This window comes from Gopherus flavomarginatus, chromosome 9 (genome assembly GCF_025201925.1).
Source record: "Gopherus flavomarginatus isolate rGopFla2 chromosome 9, rGopFla2.mat.asm, whole genome shotgun sequence".
Lineage (NCBI taxonomy): Eukaryota > Metazoa > Chordata > Testudines > Testudinidae > Gopherus > Gopherus flavomarginatus.
In genome coordinates, this window is record NC_066625.1 from 69492561 (window position 1) to 69514813 (window position 22253).

The 22253-nt window shown below is 38.3% G+C and overlaps 1 protein-coding gene across 8 annotated transcripts in view; it reads left to right on the forward strand.

Annotated features, from left to right (window-relative positions):
• MYO5A (myosin VA) overlaps window positions 1-22253 on the forward strand; it is a 205687-nt gene that overhangs the window by 101104 nt on the left and 82330 nt on the right. For all 8 annotated transcript variants that reach the window (XM_050966865.1, XM_050966867.1, XM_050966868.1 and 5 more), the window contains exons 5-8: window positions 12394-12550; window positions 18138-18281; window positions 19506-19587; window positions 21611-21718. In XM_050966865.1, coding sequence (XP_050822822.1) covers window positions 12394-12550; window positions 18138-18281; window positions 19506-19587; window positions 21611-21718 — 491 coding nt within the window. The remainder of the gene's footprint in view (window positions 1-12393; window positions 12551-18137; window positions 18282-19505; window positions 19588-21610; window positions 21719-22253) is intronic.

A 22253-nucleotide genomic window follows, 5' to 3' on the forward strand; every position in this document is an offset into this window, starting at 1 on the left:
GTGGTCCCACTTCTTCTTTCTTCGTTTTCTTCTTATTTATATGGCTATAGAACCTTTTACTATCGGTTTTAATTCCCTTTTCAAGGTCCAACTCTAATTGGCTTTTAGCCTTTCTCACTTTATCCCTACATGTCCTAAGGTAGCTTTCCTTGCTAATCCTACCCTTCTTCCACTCCTTGTAGGCTTTCTGCTTTTTCTTAATCACCTCTCTGAGATGCTTGCTCATCCAGCTTGGTCTACAACTCCTGCCTGTGGTTTTTTCCCCCTTTCTTGGGATGCAGGCTTCCGATAGTTTCTGCAGCTGCGACTTAAAGTAATTCCAGGCCTCCTCCGCATTTTCAAGGTTGCTCCTTAAAGCTTTTACCAAGTCGCTGTTGCACAGAGTCACAGAAGGTTGACAGACTTAAGGAGCTTCAGTCCTTTGTACTAAAAAGAGCATAGCTGAATTCTCAGCAAGTCTGTTTCTGGAGCATAAAATCTGGAGTGATGAGTTAATAATACCTCGCTCTTACATAGTGGTTTTAATCTGTAGATTGCAAAGCACTTTACAAAGGAGGTCAGTATTGTTATCCCCATATTACGAGGTAGAAACCGAGGCACGGGAAGAGGAAGTGACTTGCCCAAGGTCGCCCAATGGGCCAGATGCAGAGGTGGGAATAGAATCCATGTTTCCCAAGTCCTGGTCTAGTGGTCTGTTCAGTAGGTCACTGCCTAACTTTTAAGTGAGTTACAAATCTCTGTGTGGTCAGCAGTGTCTTCAGCTGCACAGTCTTCATGGTAACACATTTTTCCCAAACTAATCTTTCTTTTTCAATACAAAAAGTAAACCTCATCTTACATATTTTATGTTTTGCCATGTTGGGGGTGTGGTGTCCTAAGCATAGACATGGCGTAATATTTAAAGCATATGAAGGGCTTCATGTCTGGCAAGCATATTACAGACATTCGCTAACTAATCCCAACACATCCCTCTGAAGTAGGCAGGTATAATAATGGACATTTTTACAATGGTGAAACTGGGTCATATTTTGTCTTTCTTGTTTCTCATGCTTATTAAGCATGAAATACAGTAGAACCTCAGAGTTACAAACACCTCGGGAATGCAGGTTGTTCATAACTCTGAAATGTTACTATTCTGAACAAAACTGTTATAGTAGTTCTTTCAAAAAATTGCATCTGAACATTTGCTTAATACAGCTTTGAAGCTTTACTATGCAGGAGAAAAAATGCTGTTTTAAACCTTAATTTAAGTGAAACAGACACAAACAGTTTCCTTACCTTGTCAAATCTTTTTTAAACTTTTTTTAAAGTAGTTTATATTTAACACTGTACTGTCTTTTCTTTTTTTTTTTTTTTTAAATCTCTCTCTGCTGCCTGGTTGTGTACTTCCAGTTCCAAATGAGGCATATGGTTGACCAGTCAGTTCATAACTGTAGTCTTCATAACTCTGAGGTTCTATTGTAGTTAGGGGAAAAATTGTCTTCTGGCTGGTAATACAGGACCTGTTGTCATGACTCAGGATAAAATCAAACATGTCAGAGGTGGGGAGAACTGCTGCATTGCTTCTGTGAAGGGAAGAGTACTTCAGGTCAGGGCATGCTGGAGCTGGATAGTCAAGATGGTATTCAGGGCAGAGAGAGAGAGAGCAGTCAAGAATAGACCAGGTTGTGGAAATGCAGCATGTTAGCTCTGTAACAGGAGTAGTGGCACAAGTTTTGTGATATGTAAAGGCATACATGGCAGTTTACACTGATGTAATTTCTTTATTCATAATGTTCATACAAAAATGCCAATGAATGCTTCAGAGCAACGTAGTCTCTACTAATAATCCTTGGAGCTTACATAGCATGTACACCTTCAAAGTGTCTTACAAACATTATCTAATTAATCCTCACAACAGCCCTTTCAGGGATGAAAGAATAATTATCCACATTACACCACACCCTTCTATACATGTAAATACAAGTGAATTATTCATCATTGAATTCTATCCACATCTCTGCAAAGATGATGTGACTCAGAAGTGAAGGAGGTGGTTATGGTCAAGTTTGGGGGAGAATGATTGTCAGAAAACTAAGAGACATAAGGAGTAAGAGTATGTTTGTTAGAGCAGGATAGGAGTCATGGGCTATGGATAAGAAGTGATTTGAAATAGTATTTGTTGGAGAATCAGCTAGCTATAGAGGAGTTTTTTGCAGATAATGGTGGCAGCCGAGGAGAAGGACCTGGCCACCTTCCTCAAGAGGCAAGATGAGGAGGGAGAAAGTTCTTTGAGGAATATATTTGGTGAATTGGAAAATAAGAAGAGATGAGGTCAAAGAGATGGGGAGCATTTTGGCATTAAGGAGATTAAGGAGCCAAATCCAGAAAACCAGAGGATAATGAACTAACTTAGTGCTTGGGGAGAATTGTTATCAAAATAGTATGTTCACAAGATTAACAAAGGGCAAAATCTTGTTCCCCATACCCACAGTGATAAGTCACTGGAATGCTGAGCAAATTTAGAAAAGGCACATTTTGATCTGGTGCTGCTTTTGTTTGGTCTAAGAGCTTTAGAAAATTGCTATTTTTTTAAAGAAACAGTTACATTACTTCTACTTGAAAAGCAATTTCTGGCTTGCATAGCTGCCAGTTTTTAAAATGGCTTTAACAAGCGTCACACTTCCTTCTGCATAGTATGGTCTCAGTTTCCAAAGACCTTCACAATGGGTGAGCAGAACTCACTTGCACCTACAAAAATACACAGTGAAGAAAACAAGAAGTTGCATTTGCAGTTTCCGAAGTGATGCACAAATGCAAAATTTTGCTGGTGTAATGGGGCAACCATGGCTTGCATTCCTTGTTGGTTGTATGTGGCTTTAAAACTTCGATCCTTTATTTATTAATGACACTCTGCAAAACTAAACTTCCACCAGGCTTTACATACTGCAATGTATAAGGTAACGGCTTTTTCTGCACAATTGCCATGTCCTTCTTTTCTCTATCTAGCACCCATTGAAGTCAATGGGAAAGAATCCTTTGGACTTCAGCTGCCCTTGGATTATGCCTATAGTGAGAAGGTGTACAGGCCAACACATTAATCCAATGCTGCCTCATTAAGCAGGGTATAAACAACTTGTTTTGGTTGTTCCATTCTCTCAATAATACACAGATGCTCCCTAGCCTCTGAAACATCTTATGCCATGGAATTGCCTTCCTCAAGTACCTGATCACACTTCGTATTCTTTAGCCTCAACCCAGCATTCCTCTACTGCTAGATTCTTCTGTTCAGTGGAAAGTGCCATGGTCATATCAACAGTGTGTAAGATCTCAAGTCCCTGCAGATGCAGTATGTAACCAGTGAAAGACTGTTTTACTTTTTAAAACATTTTGGTTTTACAGTAATTTTTTAATAAATGTAGATAAATAGAAGGGAGCTAATCCTAAAGTCCTGAATTCACCATAACTCCTGCTGATTTTAGTGGCAGTTATGCTTCAATAAGAATGTTAGTATTTAATCCAGGATATTGTTTTATTGGGGGGGAGGAAGAGGGGAAGAAGCTCCCAAAATACAAAGATAAAAAAATCCATCTTGTTCTAATTAATGCAGCAAGTCAGACTTGGAGAACTGGTCTCTTTTGAGATACCTACCCATTTTTGGGGGGGTGGGGGAAGGAGGAAACAAGATGGTAGAGGTACTACATTCCTGCAAAGTTAAGGTCTCTCTCCTAGATGCCTTTTTTGGGTGTCTTCAGTGCACTCCTCCTGAGGATAACAGTACATTCAACCCAAGCAACACTTTTTTGTCTCCCACTGTAAGTTTAATAAATTGCTTTGTGTGAAGGTCAGAGAAAATGCAATATTATGGATAATTTTTAATTTGCTATTGATATTAACTACTTGGACAGCTCTGCCACATTGCACTGAGGAAAAGGACTCAGATTTCCCAAGAAAGGAATTTGAAAGCTTTTACCTGGCCCTGGCTATTTTATTCCAAGAAGAGACCCTAAATTAACACTTTATATGGAAGCAGGAAAGATGTTAATGAAATATTTTTGTTAGGGTTTATGTAGTTTTACAGGCATTTGAAGATACCAGACTTGACTGAGATCTGTTTATATCAATAAAATCAGTTTTGTGGCTATATTGAGCCTTAGTAAATAACTTCTTGTTTTAAACTCTTTGTCAGTTGGAAACACGATGTGTAGAGTTCATCACAGATGTAACTCCACTGGAATCAGTAGTGTTACACCAAGGATGTATTTGGCCCTTGGTGAGAGATTATATACATACACACACACACACACACAGAGAGAGAGAGAGAATTAGCTCAGAGGTATCAGGATCTTCTGAAGAAATATCTAATGGCAAAGAAGCAAATAATACAGTAGGTATTACACTCCGACCTCTGAACTATTTTTTTTTTTTGCGTGTGTTAATCTTATGTTTTTTCAAGGAGAAGAGGATAGTTTTAGATATTCTCCTTTTGCCTCCTCACTTCTTCACCAAAACTTCAGTGACTTGCTATATTTTAACCTCCATTTTAGCATTTCACTAAGTTTGCAAGTTATTTAAGAAAATTATTTTAACAATTAATGGAATTATTAGTACTTACACAGTGCGTTTCATTTTCAAGTCACTGTTCAACCCTGATTTCCTTACTCTCATCAACTAGGCACCTGCATGGTTGACGCTCCCGTACTCCACAGAAGCAGAGCTTTTTAGAGCAACCTCATGGGACGTAACTGATTTTCAGTTACCCAGCTTGATAAGGCACTTTATAAATTGACAGATTCCAAAAAATAGGATGCCAGCTTCTTTTAAAATTGTGTCGTACTGTGATACTAGCAGGATAAGGGCAGACATCTGATTGGTCATATCCACGCGTTGGGCAGTTGCACATATTATGGGCATGTATTTGTGCATGCGCAGTTTTGAAATCTGTGCCTGTGTTTTAACAATGTAAGTGGTGAGCAAATGTGTCTGATTTAAATGGTGTTACTATTTCTGTGTATTAAATCATATGGATATAATTGGACCTGGGACGGACAGTATAAAGCAAGACTTCAAATGTGCGATAGTTCCAAAACTGACTTTAATTTGACTTTTAATCATTTGAAAAAAATATATCAAAATGTGCTGGCATAAGTTATTTTCTTGGGTTGGTTTACCTGCTGCTATAATTCAACTGTAGGCTGACAGATCACCGAGGAAGCAAACAGGTTCCTCTTCTGCCCATCCTAGGCATGACTCTCACTGATGTTAATGGGAATTACTTGTATGTGTTTAAAGGAGACTCTATCCCAAAGGTTCCTCTGAGTCACAGGCTGTCTCCCTTGTGAGCTTGCATCAGGCTAGCTTTCAAAAGTTCTTTGGTAAATTGAAACTCACTGTTAGAATGTCCAAAGCAGTTTCAGGTTTGTAAGCATTTCTCTACCACAGACTTGCAGGAGAGAATCTGAAGTAAGAGGAAGAGGCGAAACTGTAATTGATTAACTAAAAGCTACTTATGGCCCTGATCTTGTCCTGAAGGCACTGGGAGTTTGAAGTGCTCAAGGACTGCAGATTCAGACCCTCCAACAACTATTTACTCTGTTTGTTTAAGAACTAAAAGCCAGTTCTATCCTGTAGATGCCCTTACCAGTGACGGAAACACCATAAAATATGAAAACAAGAAGCCGATGGTGACCCCCTCAAAATATGGCAAAAGACTCTTTAAACCTTTCAGCACAGGAAATGGGAGAAGAAAATAATCCCTCAAGTATTACTTTTCAAACAGCTTCAAAAGCCTCCATAAATTAAAAATATAAAATTAATAAAAACCAAAAGATCCTTCTCCAAAAGCCTCCATTAAAAAAAAAAAAAAAAAAGAAAGAAAGCACTCCAGATCAAAAGACTCAGGCTGTTTTGGATCAAAGGGGAAGCAAGTTCCTAAGCTGCTCTCGTTCATTGTGTCCTACTAGTTATCCTCTCTCCTTTCATCCTGAGGCGGCTTCCCCTGGAGCACCTCTGTTGGTCTCAGTTGTTGCAGTTATGGCATGAGGAGAGAGGAGGTCTTTCAAGTAGTCAAGCCCTAGGTTTATATGTGATACCAAAATCTCAAATTCTATTCTTCTGACCTATTTTTTTCAAGAATGTAATAACTATTTCATTTATTTTGTTTTGTTTGTTTTGTTTTGTTTGTTTTATGGCCGTGAACCTTAAGAACAGGATGAAGTGATGTAGCCTAGCCATCAGCCATGGAAAAAACAAACTGTGCTTTGTTGATCACATGGATAAAAACTGTGCTTTGTTGAAATGGATAAAAAAGACAGCTCTGTGCTTCTCTAGGTCCCACTAAAATAACCATTGATAAGTAGCTATTTAGTATTTGAGTGCAGCTAGTTCAAAAATTTGGGCCCCAGGAGGAGTTTCTTTTGGTATGTATGTAGCAGACAGGAAGTATATATTCATTGGGGCACTTTCATGCCATTTCATTCTATACATCTTGATTATCCTAAACATTCAAACTGTTTGTTTTGGAAATGTTAGTTTCAATACTATAAGGCATCTACTTCTTAACCTGAAAATTCATTCAGTTTGGGAGCCAGAGTCAGGAGATTTTTGTGATCTACAGGAATAAAAATGAGGTTGGAAGTCAAGAACGCTGCAGCTATAATTTCATCTTTGCCTGTGGTTTGCTGTGTGATCTCAGTTTTTACATTTATAAAATAGGATTGTTAACACCTACCTTCCAGGATGGTAGTGAGGATTAACGAGTTAATATTTGTAATATTTGTAGAGAAGGGTGCACACAAAATGTGCAGGGAGGAGGGATAGCTCAGTGGTTTGAGCATTGGCCTGCTAAACCCAGGCTTGAGTTCAATCCTTGAGGGGGCCATTTAGGGAACTGAGGTTAAAAAAACCAAAAACTGCCTGGGGATTTGTCCTGCTTTGAGCAGGAGGTTGGACTAGATGATCTCCTGAGGTTCCTTCCAACCCTAATGTTATGTGATTTCTATAATACTATTACAGTTGTGCATACAAATAGTCCAAGTGGTCATTTGCATGCACAATTTCCATGATTCTGGCCAAGACACATTAATTGTTCACAGCCTTTTCTGAAAGGGTCATAAACTATGAAATAAACCCTAAATATTTTTATTCCTAGTCTGGTTCGTCTTTGCATTCGGCATTAATATAAACATTGGGCATTCAGGATTTGTGGGCTCTAAGGGTTTGTTTTTGAATATCTGCTCTTGATATTTTGAATCAGTAAAATAAAAGGCATGAAACATACTCACCAGCAAACCTCAAAATACCTCACAGCAAACCTAGAATATGAATGTAAAAGCTTGTGTTTCTGTATTTGTTTGTTTTTTAATGTCTGATAGCAGTTCTGGTAACTGTGACTGGAAGGGGGTATGTTATATATACATATGTCTGATCATGGAGGTTACTATCAGTAATCCTCTACTCCTTTCTTTTCCCAGGCTATACTACTTTCTAAAATTACATCCTTAAAATGCAAAATAGCACAATCTGACTGTCCCACTGAAGTGTGATACTCTGTTGAACAGAGCTCCATGCTGTGATGTATTTCTTTGTCCAAGCCAATTAGGCTATAGGTAGCTGCTGCTTTAGCATTGACTTAAAAGGAAGCAGAATTACTTCAATGCTGAGTGCATTTGAAAATCTTGCCCTTAGATTTTAGTGAATTTTAGAAGCCCATGTGTAGTAGTCTCTACTACTACTAATCTTATTTAAGGGAAAAAAGCCACTCCATCTCCCCGCCAAAGCAGGATTGTTTCCTGCAAGCCACTTTGCACTGGGAAAGAGATGACAATTTCATTTGTATATTAAAAAAACATTTTCTCCATATATTACATGTTAATCCACACTGTAGCACTCCTGTTTTGCTGTTGGGCATCAGGTAAGTAGAAAGGGTCTTTAGCGTTTGATTGCGCAGTGGTTGTATAAAGCTGATAAATGTCTATTGGGAAGTATGTTGTGAACTCAAGATTCCTGGGATGAAGGGAGAGTGCTGATCTACTTCTCCATTTGGCACTCTGATAATAAGATTCCTCATAAATGTTGCTTGTCATCATTGTTGTGGAGGTATCCTGAATTCTATTCAGTTCTGTTCACAAAGTCTGACCATCCTGTGTCATACAATAAATAGAGATTTGTGCTGTTTAATTAGAAGCTTTGTAAAATTGTCATTAAAATTTACCAGTCCAGGCACAAAGTCTGCTTGTCCATCCTTTTACCCAGATTACTGATGATGAAAAAATAATGACATTCATGACTTATTTTGAACTAAGCCCGATTTGGCCACGCTTATCCTTCCCATCTTCCTCCTCTTTTTAAAGTAATGTGAGTTGCTAATTGTGGAGAGATAAGGAGACACGTTATTTTTCTGGAAACATTTTAATGTTGACTGAAATAGTTCTTGTAAATGGGGCCTGTCAAGGACTTTAAAACCATTTGATCCATATTTTGATGTAACAAATCTCTGTCCTGAGGATAAAACTGCCAGGGTGGGAGGAATAAAAAAGATGTGGAACACTAAGAGCTGATTTGTGTATCACTTTAGAGTCTGAAATCCAGGAGACAATTTAAAATTTAATAATAATAATCCTGGGCAGGTAGACACAGATTTAATGGCACCTATTGTATTTTTTCTTAAAAGTGAAACTTCTCTCTTGTCCACATGCTGCGGCACTAAGGAAACTGTTCCTCTTCAAAGCTAATAGTGGAGCATAACTGAGACTTCTTTGGATCTCCCAGATGTTAACATTGTTATTCCAGATTTCCAATAACATTTTAGATCCTGTGCTGCTGTTGCTTCATTAACGTCCAGAAAAGACCATGATATCATAATTAAATAATCATTAGTAAGATGCTCTTTAAATGATATCTTCATATTAAATGCTATATTTCAGCACTTTCCGATGTGTAATTAGTCTACAGGTATACACACCTTGTAGTAAGAGAAGCAGATTGAGCTCAAACAGGCTTCTTGTGACAGTTTGTGCTCGTCCTGGGAAACATAAGGAACAGAATGAGACATTTATATTATGGTGTTCCATTCCTGGAACTAGAGTCAATGTTCTGTCAGGACTTCTGTTATAAATCCATATTATCTAGGATTATAGCTTTGCAAGTGTGTGTGTGTGTGTGTGTGTGTGTAATATAAACAGATCTGGTGCTGAGGCTTGACATGTGGACAAATCCTGAGTGTGGACATGTGGACTAATCCAAATCCTGAGTGTTAAAGTTCGTAAAAGATTTATATGTAATAGGTTCAACATGTCTTTCTTAGGGTGGTAAGTGAACTTAGTCCTGAAGAAAGGTGCTAGATTGGCAGTTGGAACTGAAGTCCTCTGTTTATCCAGAGAACTTGTCCGGCACAGGCAGTAGCAATATGAGCTTCCCTGACATGTCCTGCCAATCTTCCTGAATCCTGCCCTGCCTCAGCTCTTTCATCAAGGGGTAACAAGGCAGGTGAGTCTTGATAGCTATTCAGTCTTTGGCCTCTCTGAGACTGTCAACTGGGCTGCTAATTAAGGTGCATAATGAGCATGGTATAGATACAGCTAGTGGTGGTTTTTGATGGGAGTTCCTATCCTCTAGGAACCAGATTGAGATTTCTTGTATGTCACTCAACAACCTGCGGATGATAATGACTCTTGGTCGCTATAGGCCTTTTCTGGATCAGAGCTGGTGACATAGAAACGAAAGGCTTGTTATCTTGTTGCACATCTCCTGAGTTCTCCGGCTGCTGAGGTTCCTCCATAAGTTTCATGTTCTAAGAACAATGAGACGTTGTTCTTTCCATGCTGTGGACTACCGGAGGAATAAACAGCTACAAGCTGTTCTGCATTTTGGCCCATTTTTGACAGAATGTAGGCGTTGTCTGTGTGAGAGAGAATCCAGCCCATTGTCTGTTACACCAATTAAACCAAAAGGAAAGGGATGTATTTTGGGTTGGGCCACTTGCAAGTTCTTCAAGAACTACTACAGTCTTCTTTCTACTTTTCCTTTTTCATCCCCAGTAATCAATTCATCTCATACCATCCCCTGATAAGCAGAGGTACAGTCTCTTCTTCCTATGTATAAAGCCACTGAGTATGCCTCTATTTCTGCTATGAGGAAAAGAGTAAGTGTCTTTCTCCCTCCTTCTCCTATGCAAACCCTTGATTATTTTTTTTTTGCCACAGGAAGCCCCATAACCCTGCCTCCCTTATTCATTCAGACTGGAGTGGGTGCACTCGGTTTTTTGTTCTTTAGAATGGAAGCATCCTAACAGGTTGGTGGCTGCTAAGCGGGTAGGAATAACTACTCAAACCATATTTCCCTGGCATCTTCCTTGGGGAAATTGCACTGAAGGAGGATTTTTGAGGATGAACAACTCTAGCCAGGAGAGAGAGGCTCTCTTTCATTGGACTTGAACAGGTGCAACATCTCAAGCAATAGGCTTGTACTACCTGTTATCAGATGTTAAGGTGAATAGTTACCATTTGTCGTGTCTTTTCTCTCTGAGCCTGTCAGCTTAATATGAGAATTGTGCTTATTCATTCATACTTAACACACTAATAGGCCAGAGGCTAAGAACACACAACAAAATGGGTTTGTTTTTACCTCATTAACTTTTTCTTATTTATTTAAATGATTGTTGCTTTAGTTTTGTCTTCATTTTGCCAGGATGTCACCAACCTGCTTTACCACTAACTGTATTCAGTATAAATCAGGCCTTGTCTCTTTCAAAGGTGTGATGAAAGTAGTCCTTTTAGTATACAGCTCTGTGCTGCATGAAAGACACTAGAGCTGTGTTCTTATCAGGAGGTTTGGGAATATTTTTGGAGACAGATAAAAGGTGGAGAGAAATAACATGGTCTATTAATTTAGTACGGTATTCACCATGGTTATTATGGTCACTGACTTTTTTTTTCCCGTTAAAGCCTCACAAGTATAACCTGAGATCTCTTGCATACTGTCAGACGGCTTAAACAAGAATCCTTTTGATTGTTTTTTTGTTAGACTGATAGATGAAATATATATTCTCTCATACCATCTCAGCATGCTTTCACTGGTGATTTTGGCAGGTAGCTGGAGGCTGTAAATATTCCATCTGAACACATGCGTGCCTGGTCTTTCATTTAGAGTTATTGTACGTCATGGTCTGGGGAATTGAGTTTGGGAACAAACAACTCCTGAACTCTAATCTCAGCTCTGTGAATAATTCTCAATACATTCTTGGGCAGTCATTTATCCTTTCTCAGTTTTCCCATTTGTAAATTAGAGATAATGCTTACCTAACTTAGCCCTCGTCCAGACTAACCCGCGGCATCGGCGGGTTAAAATCGATTGCTCGGGGATCGATATATCGCGTCTAGTCTGGACGCGGTGTATCGATCCCCGAGCGCGCTTACATCGATTCCGAAACTCCATCAATCCGAACGGAGTTCCGGAATCGACGCGGAGAGCCGCGGACATCGATGCCGCGCCGTCCAGACTGGTGAGTACCTCGATTTTAGAAATTCGACTTCAGCTACGTTATTCTCGTAGCTGAAGTTGCGTATCTAAAATCGATTTTAATTCCTAGTCTGGACGTGGCCTTACAGGGATATCTGTCTGAAACCTTATTAGCTGTAGTTTGTCCATTACTTTGGATTTCTAAAGCTCTGTAGAAGTGATATATACTTTTTATTGTTAACAACACTTTAAAAGGTTTGGATCTTTTTAAACAATGGTTTTCACAGGCAAAGCTACCCGTTTGTTAGATGTAGAGCTTCTCAAACCAGAGGCTATGGGCAAGGCTCGCTTTGGAAGGGGAAAAAAATGGTAACAAATGGAGATTTAAAAAAAAAATAAGAAGAAATTGCCTTACAACAAAGGGACCCTTTTAGCTCTAGAGCTGCTGTTAAATAATAAAGCACGACTGTTCAAAACACTAATGTCTAAACAAATGCAGGGTATAGGGTTATAGGAAGAATTGTCTTATGGTTAAATAAGAACAGGAGTTAGGAGACCGTCCTTTTGTTTCTGAATATGCTACTCATTTCCCCATCTGTAAAATGGGCCAGCTTTGTCAAGCACTTTGGGAATCTGGACAGAAGGCACTACAATGTGATATTGAGAGAAACAGGATGAAGCTCTAGTTAATTTACAGGGTCAAGTGCTTTGGAGGAAATCTAATGTCAGAGCAGACTGAAATGGCCGTGTTGATTCTGAATTCCCATCCTGACCAAATACTAGGGCCCAGTTAGCCCAACAAGAAGCTAGATCATCAGCAGCCTACTTTTAACCATATGCATGCACATTACATGCAGTGTTACCATATACGGTGAAAGGGTTGTTGCCAAGTTGGATACACGAAAAATAGGTCTACTTTAGCAAACAGATGGTAATTAACATGTTTTTGTGTTTCAGAGATGAACGGAATCAGTCAATCATTGTAAGTGGGGAATCTGGAGCAGGAAAGACTGTCTCTGCTAAGTATGCCATGAGATACTTTGCCACTGTAAGTGGTTCTGCTAGTGAAGCTAATGTTGAAGAGAAAGTACTGGCTTCCAACCCTATCATGGAGGTAAGAGAGTGGATGCACTATCTTATCCTATATGCTTGCTTCTGCTGCTACTATTGGTAGCTACTACAAACACTCAGTGAACAGAAATGCAATTGATTTTTTAAGGCATTCAAACATTGGATTGAAGATAATTTATAAGGATTGCCATAATATCATGTCTTCTCTCCCTTTCCCAGAAAGGGCTGTAAATTGAGATTTTTTTTGTGCACTGTTCAGGAGGAGGTGGGGAGCAGAGAGAATGTAACAAATTCAGTACAGCAAAGTAACTACACAACACTGATTTTTCAGACCACTATCCAAATGAATGTGGAGGAAGTGGGGGGGGGAGATACGTTAAATCCACAGAAGGTTTAACACCCATATTTTTTTCCATAGAATCTTTAAATGATGCCCTTCAGGTGTAATATATTGTTATATTCTATTCCATTTTGCTTTACTGGGAAAAGATTAGGTATATAGCGCAAAAGTTCAGTTTTATGGGACATGACTCTTATTGGGAAGACAGTGTGAAAAACATCCATCTATACCTGCATGAAACACTGATTCTTGTGATGCTAAAATATAATAGAAAAAAATTCACTTTGCAGTATTGAGATCTTGTTATAATGTTGAGGATAATCCCCTTCCCTGAACCAGTGCCCTACTAGCTAACTAGGCTGGACTTCAACCCCATGTTCTTTTGGCCCAGAGGCAAGAGTGCTGACAATATATTGTGAGACAAACATGGAATTTCCCTGTTGCTGCAGGATAACTGTTCTACAGACAGATGTGAGGACTACTTGAAAAACAAGATCTCATGCTCTAACAGAAACAGTTCTTAATGATCATCCTCTCTGTGTTCCCATTTAGCTGTACTTCTTCTTTTGCTGGCAAGTAGTTTCAAATTATAGCTGAAGTAGTGGTCAGTAAAGGAACTACAATGAAACAAGGGGAAAAAACAATTATCAGGGGAATTCCTTAAGAGAAATAATTGCAGAAAACATGTGTACTGATCTCTATGTCTTAAGAAAGTGGAACTCCATGCTAGAGCAATTGATGACTCAGTGGATACTTAGTGGTATAGAGTGAAGATATTGAAGTAGTAGTGTTTTTCAAGCTAATATGATTTCTCATAGGCTCATGGTTAAAATATGTGAAATTACAGAAAAATCACTAACTCTGATGCAAATGATGCCACCTTTTCTCTTTTTCCAGTATATTTTTTAAAATAAACTTTTTTTATTCCTTCTTTCCTCCCTGCTCAAGCACTTCTTGACTCCCCAAAAGCACAGATGGCGCTATAACTGCCCTAGCACAAGTGTGGCACATGTGATTTTGATGTATTCTCTCATAAGGTAATTCTGCCTGGTTTGCAGTGCTGTGTGGCATTTCAAAGCGAAGTCTTAATACCCCTGAGGATACCAACTGCACTCTGTTCCAATTGATTGCTGTTCTTATAATGACTTAAAGAACACAGATTTGCCCTGGGAGTTTTATAATCTGCCTTGACTGAGTCACTCACTGAGGTAGAAATGGAAATGCATTTTGAAATAGAACAGGAAGGTATTAACCCAGGCTTAATCATTCATAGAGAATGAGAATAATTTTAACCAGTTTGATGCCTCTGGTGCATGTGTGTGTTTGTACCATATTGACAACCTTAATTCAAAGGGTTGAACTATAGGCTAACACAGTCCAGGATCTAACCCAATAATGTTTTGGGTTTCATGAATCTAGGAGAGTGATGCATGCGAGAAGGGAGCCAACCATGAAGGGGAGTAAGAAATGGCAGCAGAGGGCAGAGACCTCTTGTCATTTTCACTGTTTGCATTCTGTTTGCACAATTTAGACTGAAATATGAAGAAATTACTAGTGAGTCACGTGAGGTATTTTGCTATTTTACTTGGGTTAAAATCTTAAACCAATAAATCCTCCTCCAAAAAATAAAATAAAAATACCAAACCGACCACTAATTAAGTGTGTGATTTAATTTCCAAAGCAAGGAAATTTAAAGTGAAGACTAAAAATGTGACTCTCCATCTTTAATTATTGTATCTGAAAATAAAAATAACAATGCTTTGCTTTTGACTTTCTAATCTGTAAAGGATACTGTCAAACCTGTGCAGACTGAAATTTGACTTCCTTTTAAAACTATTACAGTTTTTGAATTCTGCAGTTGCAGAACTGGCAAAAAAATTAATTCCTAATTGTATGGTTAATTTGAAACAGGAAAGAAGTCAGCACTTGTCAAATGAAAAGGTAGTAAATCGGAACGGGAATGCTATTTTATTTTCGTGCTTCTAAACTGACATTCTAAGCAATGGAGCTTTGGCAACTATAATTATTTATGACAAAATACTTCTGACACTGTCCTTTATTGCTTTTATTTACTAAGTACTCCATAATGACTGCTGATCAATTAAATAATGTGCATTGCTAGTGACTTTTTAAATGCTTATTATTTTGTAATCAATAACTATAATCCTCTGTAAATATGTAATTATTGACTTTTTAAAATATGTACTATTTATATAACCTGACACCATTCTGAAAGAACTATTACCATTCATTTACAATATAAGTAAAAGGCACAGTTGGACAATTTCTAAAACTTACTCTGGTCACTACTATATTTATGGTTCCAATGACATTTTAAAATTACGTTTTTTAAAAAAATGTTTGTTTTTGAAGTACAAATTTTATATATATAAAACCCTAGGGCATTAGAGAAGATGAAGGAGGAATTAATTATTTCTGAGGGATAAGCAGCACTGCAGAGCAGTAATAGTTTTCTTGATAACATGATACACCTCTACCTCAGTATAACACGACCTGATATAACACGACTTTGGATATAACGCAGTAAAGCAGTGCTCTGGAGGGGCGGGGCTGCGCACTCCAGCGGATCAAAGCAAGTTTGATATAATGCAGTTTCACCTATAATGCGATAAGATATTTTTGGCTCCCAAGGACAGCGTTATATAGGGATAGAGGTGTAGTATGACATAATTATTCAGAACGCAGCAACATATGTTACAATATCAGCAATTTTTAATCATTTGAATGCTCATAACCCTATATGTCAATCGGGGCCAGATTTTTAGAATTGTGAAGGTATGCATTATTTGCTGCTAATAATAATATTTATATTACCTGTAACCTTTGTAGTAACTGCAAATGACCACATAGACATCCATTTGATCATCTGTGTGTGCTACTGCTATAATAGCATTCTCCTTTCTAGAGCTCTAGCTCCTGGTTACTGTGCAGTATACCTGCTAATGTTCAGTAAGTTTTGATCTTTTGCTTGAAGAGTTCAAAACCTAAAACAATTCAGCAGTTGCTATTTGGTCACAGTTTTTCTTGTTTTCCCCACTTCTTATTTCAGCACAAAATTTCTATGGAGTGGCTACATGAGCCAGAAAAGTAGGACATACATGTACTGTAGCTTTACATTCCATAGCTATGATATAGTTGAGTATTATATTGCATCCTGCCATGATTATATACTTTACATCTTAAATGCAATAAAATTTCAGAAGAATGATATACTGTCTAAAGGTAATTACTCCATATACTGTTTCTACCCAGACCTTTGCTAAAAGCAGGTAACCCTAGTCATTTCTAAACTGTTAACTGCTGCATAATGAGTAATGTACTTGTTTCCTGTGGGAAAGAAGAAAGTGCTTGCTTCTGTCTCAGCATAATCTGAATTATACATCTCAACATTCCATTTACATTCTATTAAGAATTCCCCTCTTGTCTTACAGCAGTGAAGGTGTTAACTGTAAAAGCAACAAGGTTGCAATAAAAGTCAGAGATGGAATAAGATTATTCTGGACCCAGAACCATCAATAACTTCAGGCCTCCAGTACATGCTGGCTGAGATGGAGTCACACAACTGCAAAACAATGCCCTTGTGCCCATCCTTTCATCTTCTCTCTTCAGGTTATATTGTGATATGACTTGAGGTTTGGGATGGGCAACCATGGACCAGCTATACCTCTCCTACCTCAGGTCCTGAACTAGCAATAAGTGCCAACAAGCCACAATCAGCTGTGTGTCATGCCACTAGCTGTTGACTGATTCACTGCTGATTCCCTCTGACTATTGGTTTTACTTCCTAAAGAACCTACCTTAATCCTCGCCTCATAAAAAGAGCCCAGTGGTTTTAACTTAGATCATGACAGATGATTATTTTCTTTGCAAAATGACTATTGCTATTACCTTTTGTCTCTCTTAGTAATCAGACTTACCCCCATCACCACAAAACAGAATCACAATACATCTTGGAAATTATCTATTACTCCATCATAACTATCTGAAAATTTCTTAAGTGTAACACACACATGAAAATGCATATGGAGATTCTTCCATTATATCATGGCTTAGTGTAGCTGCCAGATGGTATTACTCTGTTTGTCTTTATGCTTGAGACACTTCTTTCTGAATAATTAAAACTGTCCAGCTTATCTTATCTGACTGTTGATCTATGCGATATTATCTCTCTGTGTGTATAATAGCACTTGACTAGGATTGACTGCTGTAGTTAAGGTTGAAAATCAGTTTCTTATAAACCTAGTTTTCCACATGCTCATAACTTTTTGAAAAAAAGATCACCCGTCAGCTGAGATGATTTTACACACACACACACTCATTCACTTGTATATCAGCACATTACCCAAGCACACAAATGACCAGGAACATCTATAATTTAGATATCTTTCTGAATAAGTAAATGGCTCTTTAAAGTGAGCTCAGGCATTTTCTGAAAACAACCCCAGTAAGGAAATATAGCTTTAGATACCAGAGGCCTGATCCTACAAACCTACTTCACATAATTCTCTTTTGCACAAATAGTCCAAGAAGTAGCAGTCTTTGAAGAGTGAAATTTATAAAGATTCATAAAATGTACCGTACTATCCAAGAAATAGTGTATGCTTTTTATTAAACCTTTCTTTGATCCTGAGGAGTATTGCCTATATTATCTTCTGGAATGTGGAACCTATTCCTGCGGTTTGTTCTCACAGAGTGCTAACTAGTCCTAGTACATGAAATTCACCCACAAAGTAAATATGCTGTAACAGCATGTCTGGGGCACTAATTTTTTGGAAATATAACTGAATATAGATTATTTAGTATATATTATTAACTATGCAAAATATAGGTTGTTGGCTGGGTCATAGGATTATTTTAGGCAGAACTGCAGTGATGGCCAAAGTTAGAGGTGCTATACGTATTATTATCACTTATGGTCTCCATAAGCCCTGTAAATGGCTATCTTTGTGACAATGCACATTTTGTAAGAAGTTTTATTCAACTAGAAAAATTCCAGATCCTTGGAGGGTTATCAGGATTATTTTTTGATTTGGAAAATCCAATTGTAAAGATGAAAGCATTACTGTGTTGGCCAACCCCATATATTGGTGTTAATGGAATAACCCTGCTGTAAGTTTGCTATAACCTAGCAAGTTGCTTCCCTACTAGGACAGAAGAATTCACTATTAAGTTCTTGCTAATTTTGGAAAGACAGTTGTGAACCATGTAGGAGGAGAGACAGGTAAGAGAATTTCCATGAGCTATTGAACCTGTATGTGTTTTTCCCCAGTCCATCGGAAATGCCAAAACCACAAGGAATGACAACAGTAGTCGTTTTGGGAAGTACATTGAAATTGGTTTCGATAAGAGGTACCGAATCATTGGTGCTAACATGAGAACTTACCTCTTAGAAAAATCAAGAGTGGTATTTCAGGTAATACAATCCTCTTATTGGGTGTTTATGTGATTATGTCAACGATCCTACTGCCAGCTAGTGTGAGGCATTTCTCATTTCTAAGAAACCAGCAGTGTCTTACAGCTGTAATATAACACCAAGAGAGCAGCGAGAGATAGCTTTTAGGCTTATTAATGAATTATGCTTGTAAATCTGTATACATGACAATAAGAATATACTGTATACCTAAGGGTTAAACATCTTCAACATAATAGTGGACATCAGAATACATGTACTACAATATTTTACAGTTGTGTCTCAGAACACAAGAGAAACTGTGCATGCAGTTATTGATATTCATAAAGCTGCCATCTTATCCTCTTTTAAATCCCTCCTTTAAAACTGACCTCTGTCATGATAACTACAAATCACTCCCATCGGCGTTGATTATGACAGTCTGTGACTTCTGTTTTTCTGCTGAAGTTGTTTGCTTTCTTACCTCATCCTCCTAACTCATACCTAGCCCCTTTACCTGTTTTTGTCCACCTCTTGTGTCCTGTCTGTCATGCAGACTGAGAGATCCTGGGGATAGAACTGTTATCTTTGTTACATTTCCATCTAATCCAATGAGGCCTTGATCCTTGATTGGGATTCTTAAGCACTACTGTAATAGAAATAATTAATAACAGCTTACAATAGTGCCAGTGCATTGTTTGGGTTATTATTGTAGAACACTGTAGCATTTTGTAAGTAATGGATGGAGACCTGCTTTGCTATGGTTCAGCCCAAGAGGAGTCATTCTTTTGAAGTTCTAAACATAAGAGTATCTTAGTTTATAATGGTGGTATTGGCACTAAAAATTTGGGTATCGTGAGTGCAAATAACTTTCTCTCAGTGTTCCTTTCACTAGAATACTGCAGACTGTGAGGCAACGTTATTTAGTTATCTTATGCAATTGTAAAGTTATTAAGTGTGACCACTTTGCACACCCTCAAAACGGTATGTCTGTGTTTCAGTAGTAGTCACAAACCTAAAAAGCAAAATCCTGCAACTTTTAATTTTTCTGCATACATGTTGCTGTTGGAAGTGGATTAACCACGAAAGAAATGATAGAGGTTGATTTACTTTTTCATTTTCGTTGTGGCTTTCTCTGAGTTGCTAATTGCTATAGAGTATATTAAAATCTAGAAGTTCGGTCCTTCTGACAGATATTTCTGTCAGTTGTTAAATTATGGAATGTAATTGCTTCTTTTTTTCTTAAAGGCAGAAGAGGAGAGAAATTATCACATTTTCTACCAGCTCTGTGCCTCTGCAGCATTACCTGAGTTTAAAACACTGCGATTAGGTATGAAATTCACGTCCAGTGTACTGTGCAATCAGTATGTACAAGGTATTATCTCTAAGTTTATGAGTGATGGGTCTAAAAGAAGAATCACTGTCTTTTAAATTCTTATTAATCCTGAGCTGCTTACAGCTAACAAAAATAAGTAAATAGACATTTTATTTCTAAAAAAGCAAACTTGCAGATTTACATAGTCCATGTAAGCTAATACACACTAATGACAGGCATCAGTACAGTACATAGATATGCACCAGAGCATAGAATATTTTCTCGGGCCATGGTGGACCTCCTATCTCTTGAGTCATTTAAAAGTGACCTAGTCAAGACACAGAACCGTAACTGTAATATTCCTGCTTGGCCTAGGGGTGGGCTAGGCAAACTAACAGGTCTTTCTCTGTAGCTCCATCTCTCCAGATAATTTTTTTTGAAGTTTTCAGTATCAGCGTAAGTGTCTGGAAAGTTTGTACAACACTTTGTGTCCACACTTATTTACTTCTAGTGTTTCATAAGTGTTAACTAATAACTAATGTGATTGGCTCAACTCTGACCAAATCTTAGGAATGCCTTCACTACATCAGTTGATTTCAAATCATTTCAGTGCTGCTGTAGATGGAAAGCACAGGCACTGTAGCTGCTATGGGCTAGCCAGCCCCACTGCTTCATCGTACAATGTATTTTTCTCCCCAGTGTACTCTGATTCCCACCCACCACCAGCCAGCTGGCAGGTCCAAGAGCAGATAAGTGGTGGTTGGGATGGAGAGGTGGATGATTTCTGCTCAGCTGATTTCCTGGTATAATGTGTAAAATCAAGCAATAGACGTTTTGTTTGTTTTTGTATGTTTTTAAAAATTAGTTTTATAGCATTAGAAACATATTTGATAACCATTAATGTTGTAAAGCTATTTTATTTCTCCCCTTTCCTCCTCCCCTTGTGGGGCACTGAACAGCCCCTGAGGGGACAACTGCCATAAATGTTGCAGGAGGGAACTGATCTTGTTCTGGCTAAAGAAGTGATCCAGAGGACCCCTTTCCCAGCCCTTACTAGATGACAAGGGCAAAAACAGGAGAAAGAAGGAAACTCTTATTGTCTTTAATATTTTCAAATACACTAAAATCTTTAACAAAACTACATATACAACATCCTTGAGCACAATCACCTCAAGAAGTTGCAGCGCTCACTGTAGTGGATGCCAGGTGCTACGCCCATAATCAGTTGGAGGGCTTAGCATAGTGTGAATGCATCAGTCCTCAGACAGAACCAACTACAAACATACTCTGGACTATACCATTGAGGGGGGAGGGGTAGCTCAATGGTTTGAGCATTGGCCTGCTAAATCCCAGGTTATGAGTTCAATCTTTGAGGGGGCCATTTAGGGGTCTGGGGCAAAAATCTGTCTGGGGATTGGTCCTGGTTTGAGCAGGGGGTTGGACTAGATGACCTACTGAGGTCCCTTCCAACCCTGATATTCTATGATTGAGACTAGAAACCATGGCAATGAGAAAACTACATGCACAATCAATTTTAAAATATATGCGCACCATAACATTAGAACCCTACTGTCAACTGTGCACTATTCTTGGGTGGGTGGCTGGCTGAGACTTGCAGGATAATTGTTTCCATGCACATGAAGACGTGCTGTGTATGGACTGTTGTGACAATTGATGGGACAGTGAAATGGTTTATAACATCTTCGACTTTTTTGGATCTTGAGATCGATACAACAGGCTCTGCAGTACTAGCTTCCAGAGACTGATTAGTATGGACACTGCAAACCTATTGCAGGAGCAAATGGCTTTAGAAACATTTAGGTGCAGCATTAAACCTGAAAGAGAGCAGTCCACTAATGCAGATGGCCCAGAGGAGTCAATGATTCCAATAAACTGAAATGTATTTCAAACCATGGGTTCTGCCATTTGGGTTAAGAACTCAAGCGAGCTTTACCTGTTACACAGCTTAACACAGAGATGTTTGCAGCTGTGTGGTTTCTACTTTAGTGTGTGTAAAAATTATTGTTCTTTCTTGTAGGGAATGCAAATTACTTTCACTATACGAAGCAAGGGGGTAGTCCAGTGATTGACGGCATTGATGATGCTAAGGAAATGGTACACACCAGACAGGCCTGCACTTTGCTAGGTAATTCTGCTATTTTGCTGGAGAAGCATGGGTGTAGTTCAGACTTCGGAATCATAGCTGTTTTTATATAGTCTGTTTCAGTTCATTCTTTCTATATTGTATTTAAAATATATAGAGAGAGATTTTGATAATCTTTGGGATTCAGATACTTTAAAAGTACAAGGAAGGTGGTGTATCATCAAATTTTTAATGCAGGGAAGAGGAAACATTATTTAAGCAATAATAAATGCTGGATTCCCCTGGTGCAGTATATAAGATTTTTGTGGGTTTTGTAAAATTTTGTCTAAGCAGCAATATAGGCAGTTCATTAAAATATTTAGTAGTTTGTTAAAGTGAATCATCCTTGCATCTTATTATAATGTTATGTGGTAAAACATAGTAATAGGAGGGCCAAGTATAATTTTCTAATAGTATTTTCTCTGCAGAACTCCTCACACAACTGAGAGATGGGAGTGGTGGCAATTTCCCAAAAAATTCCAGTAGATTTTATCATTCCTGTTTACAAATATTGGACCCTTCTTTTCAGCAGCTGGTC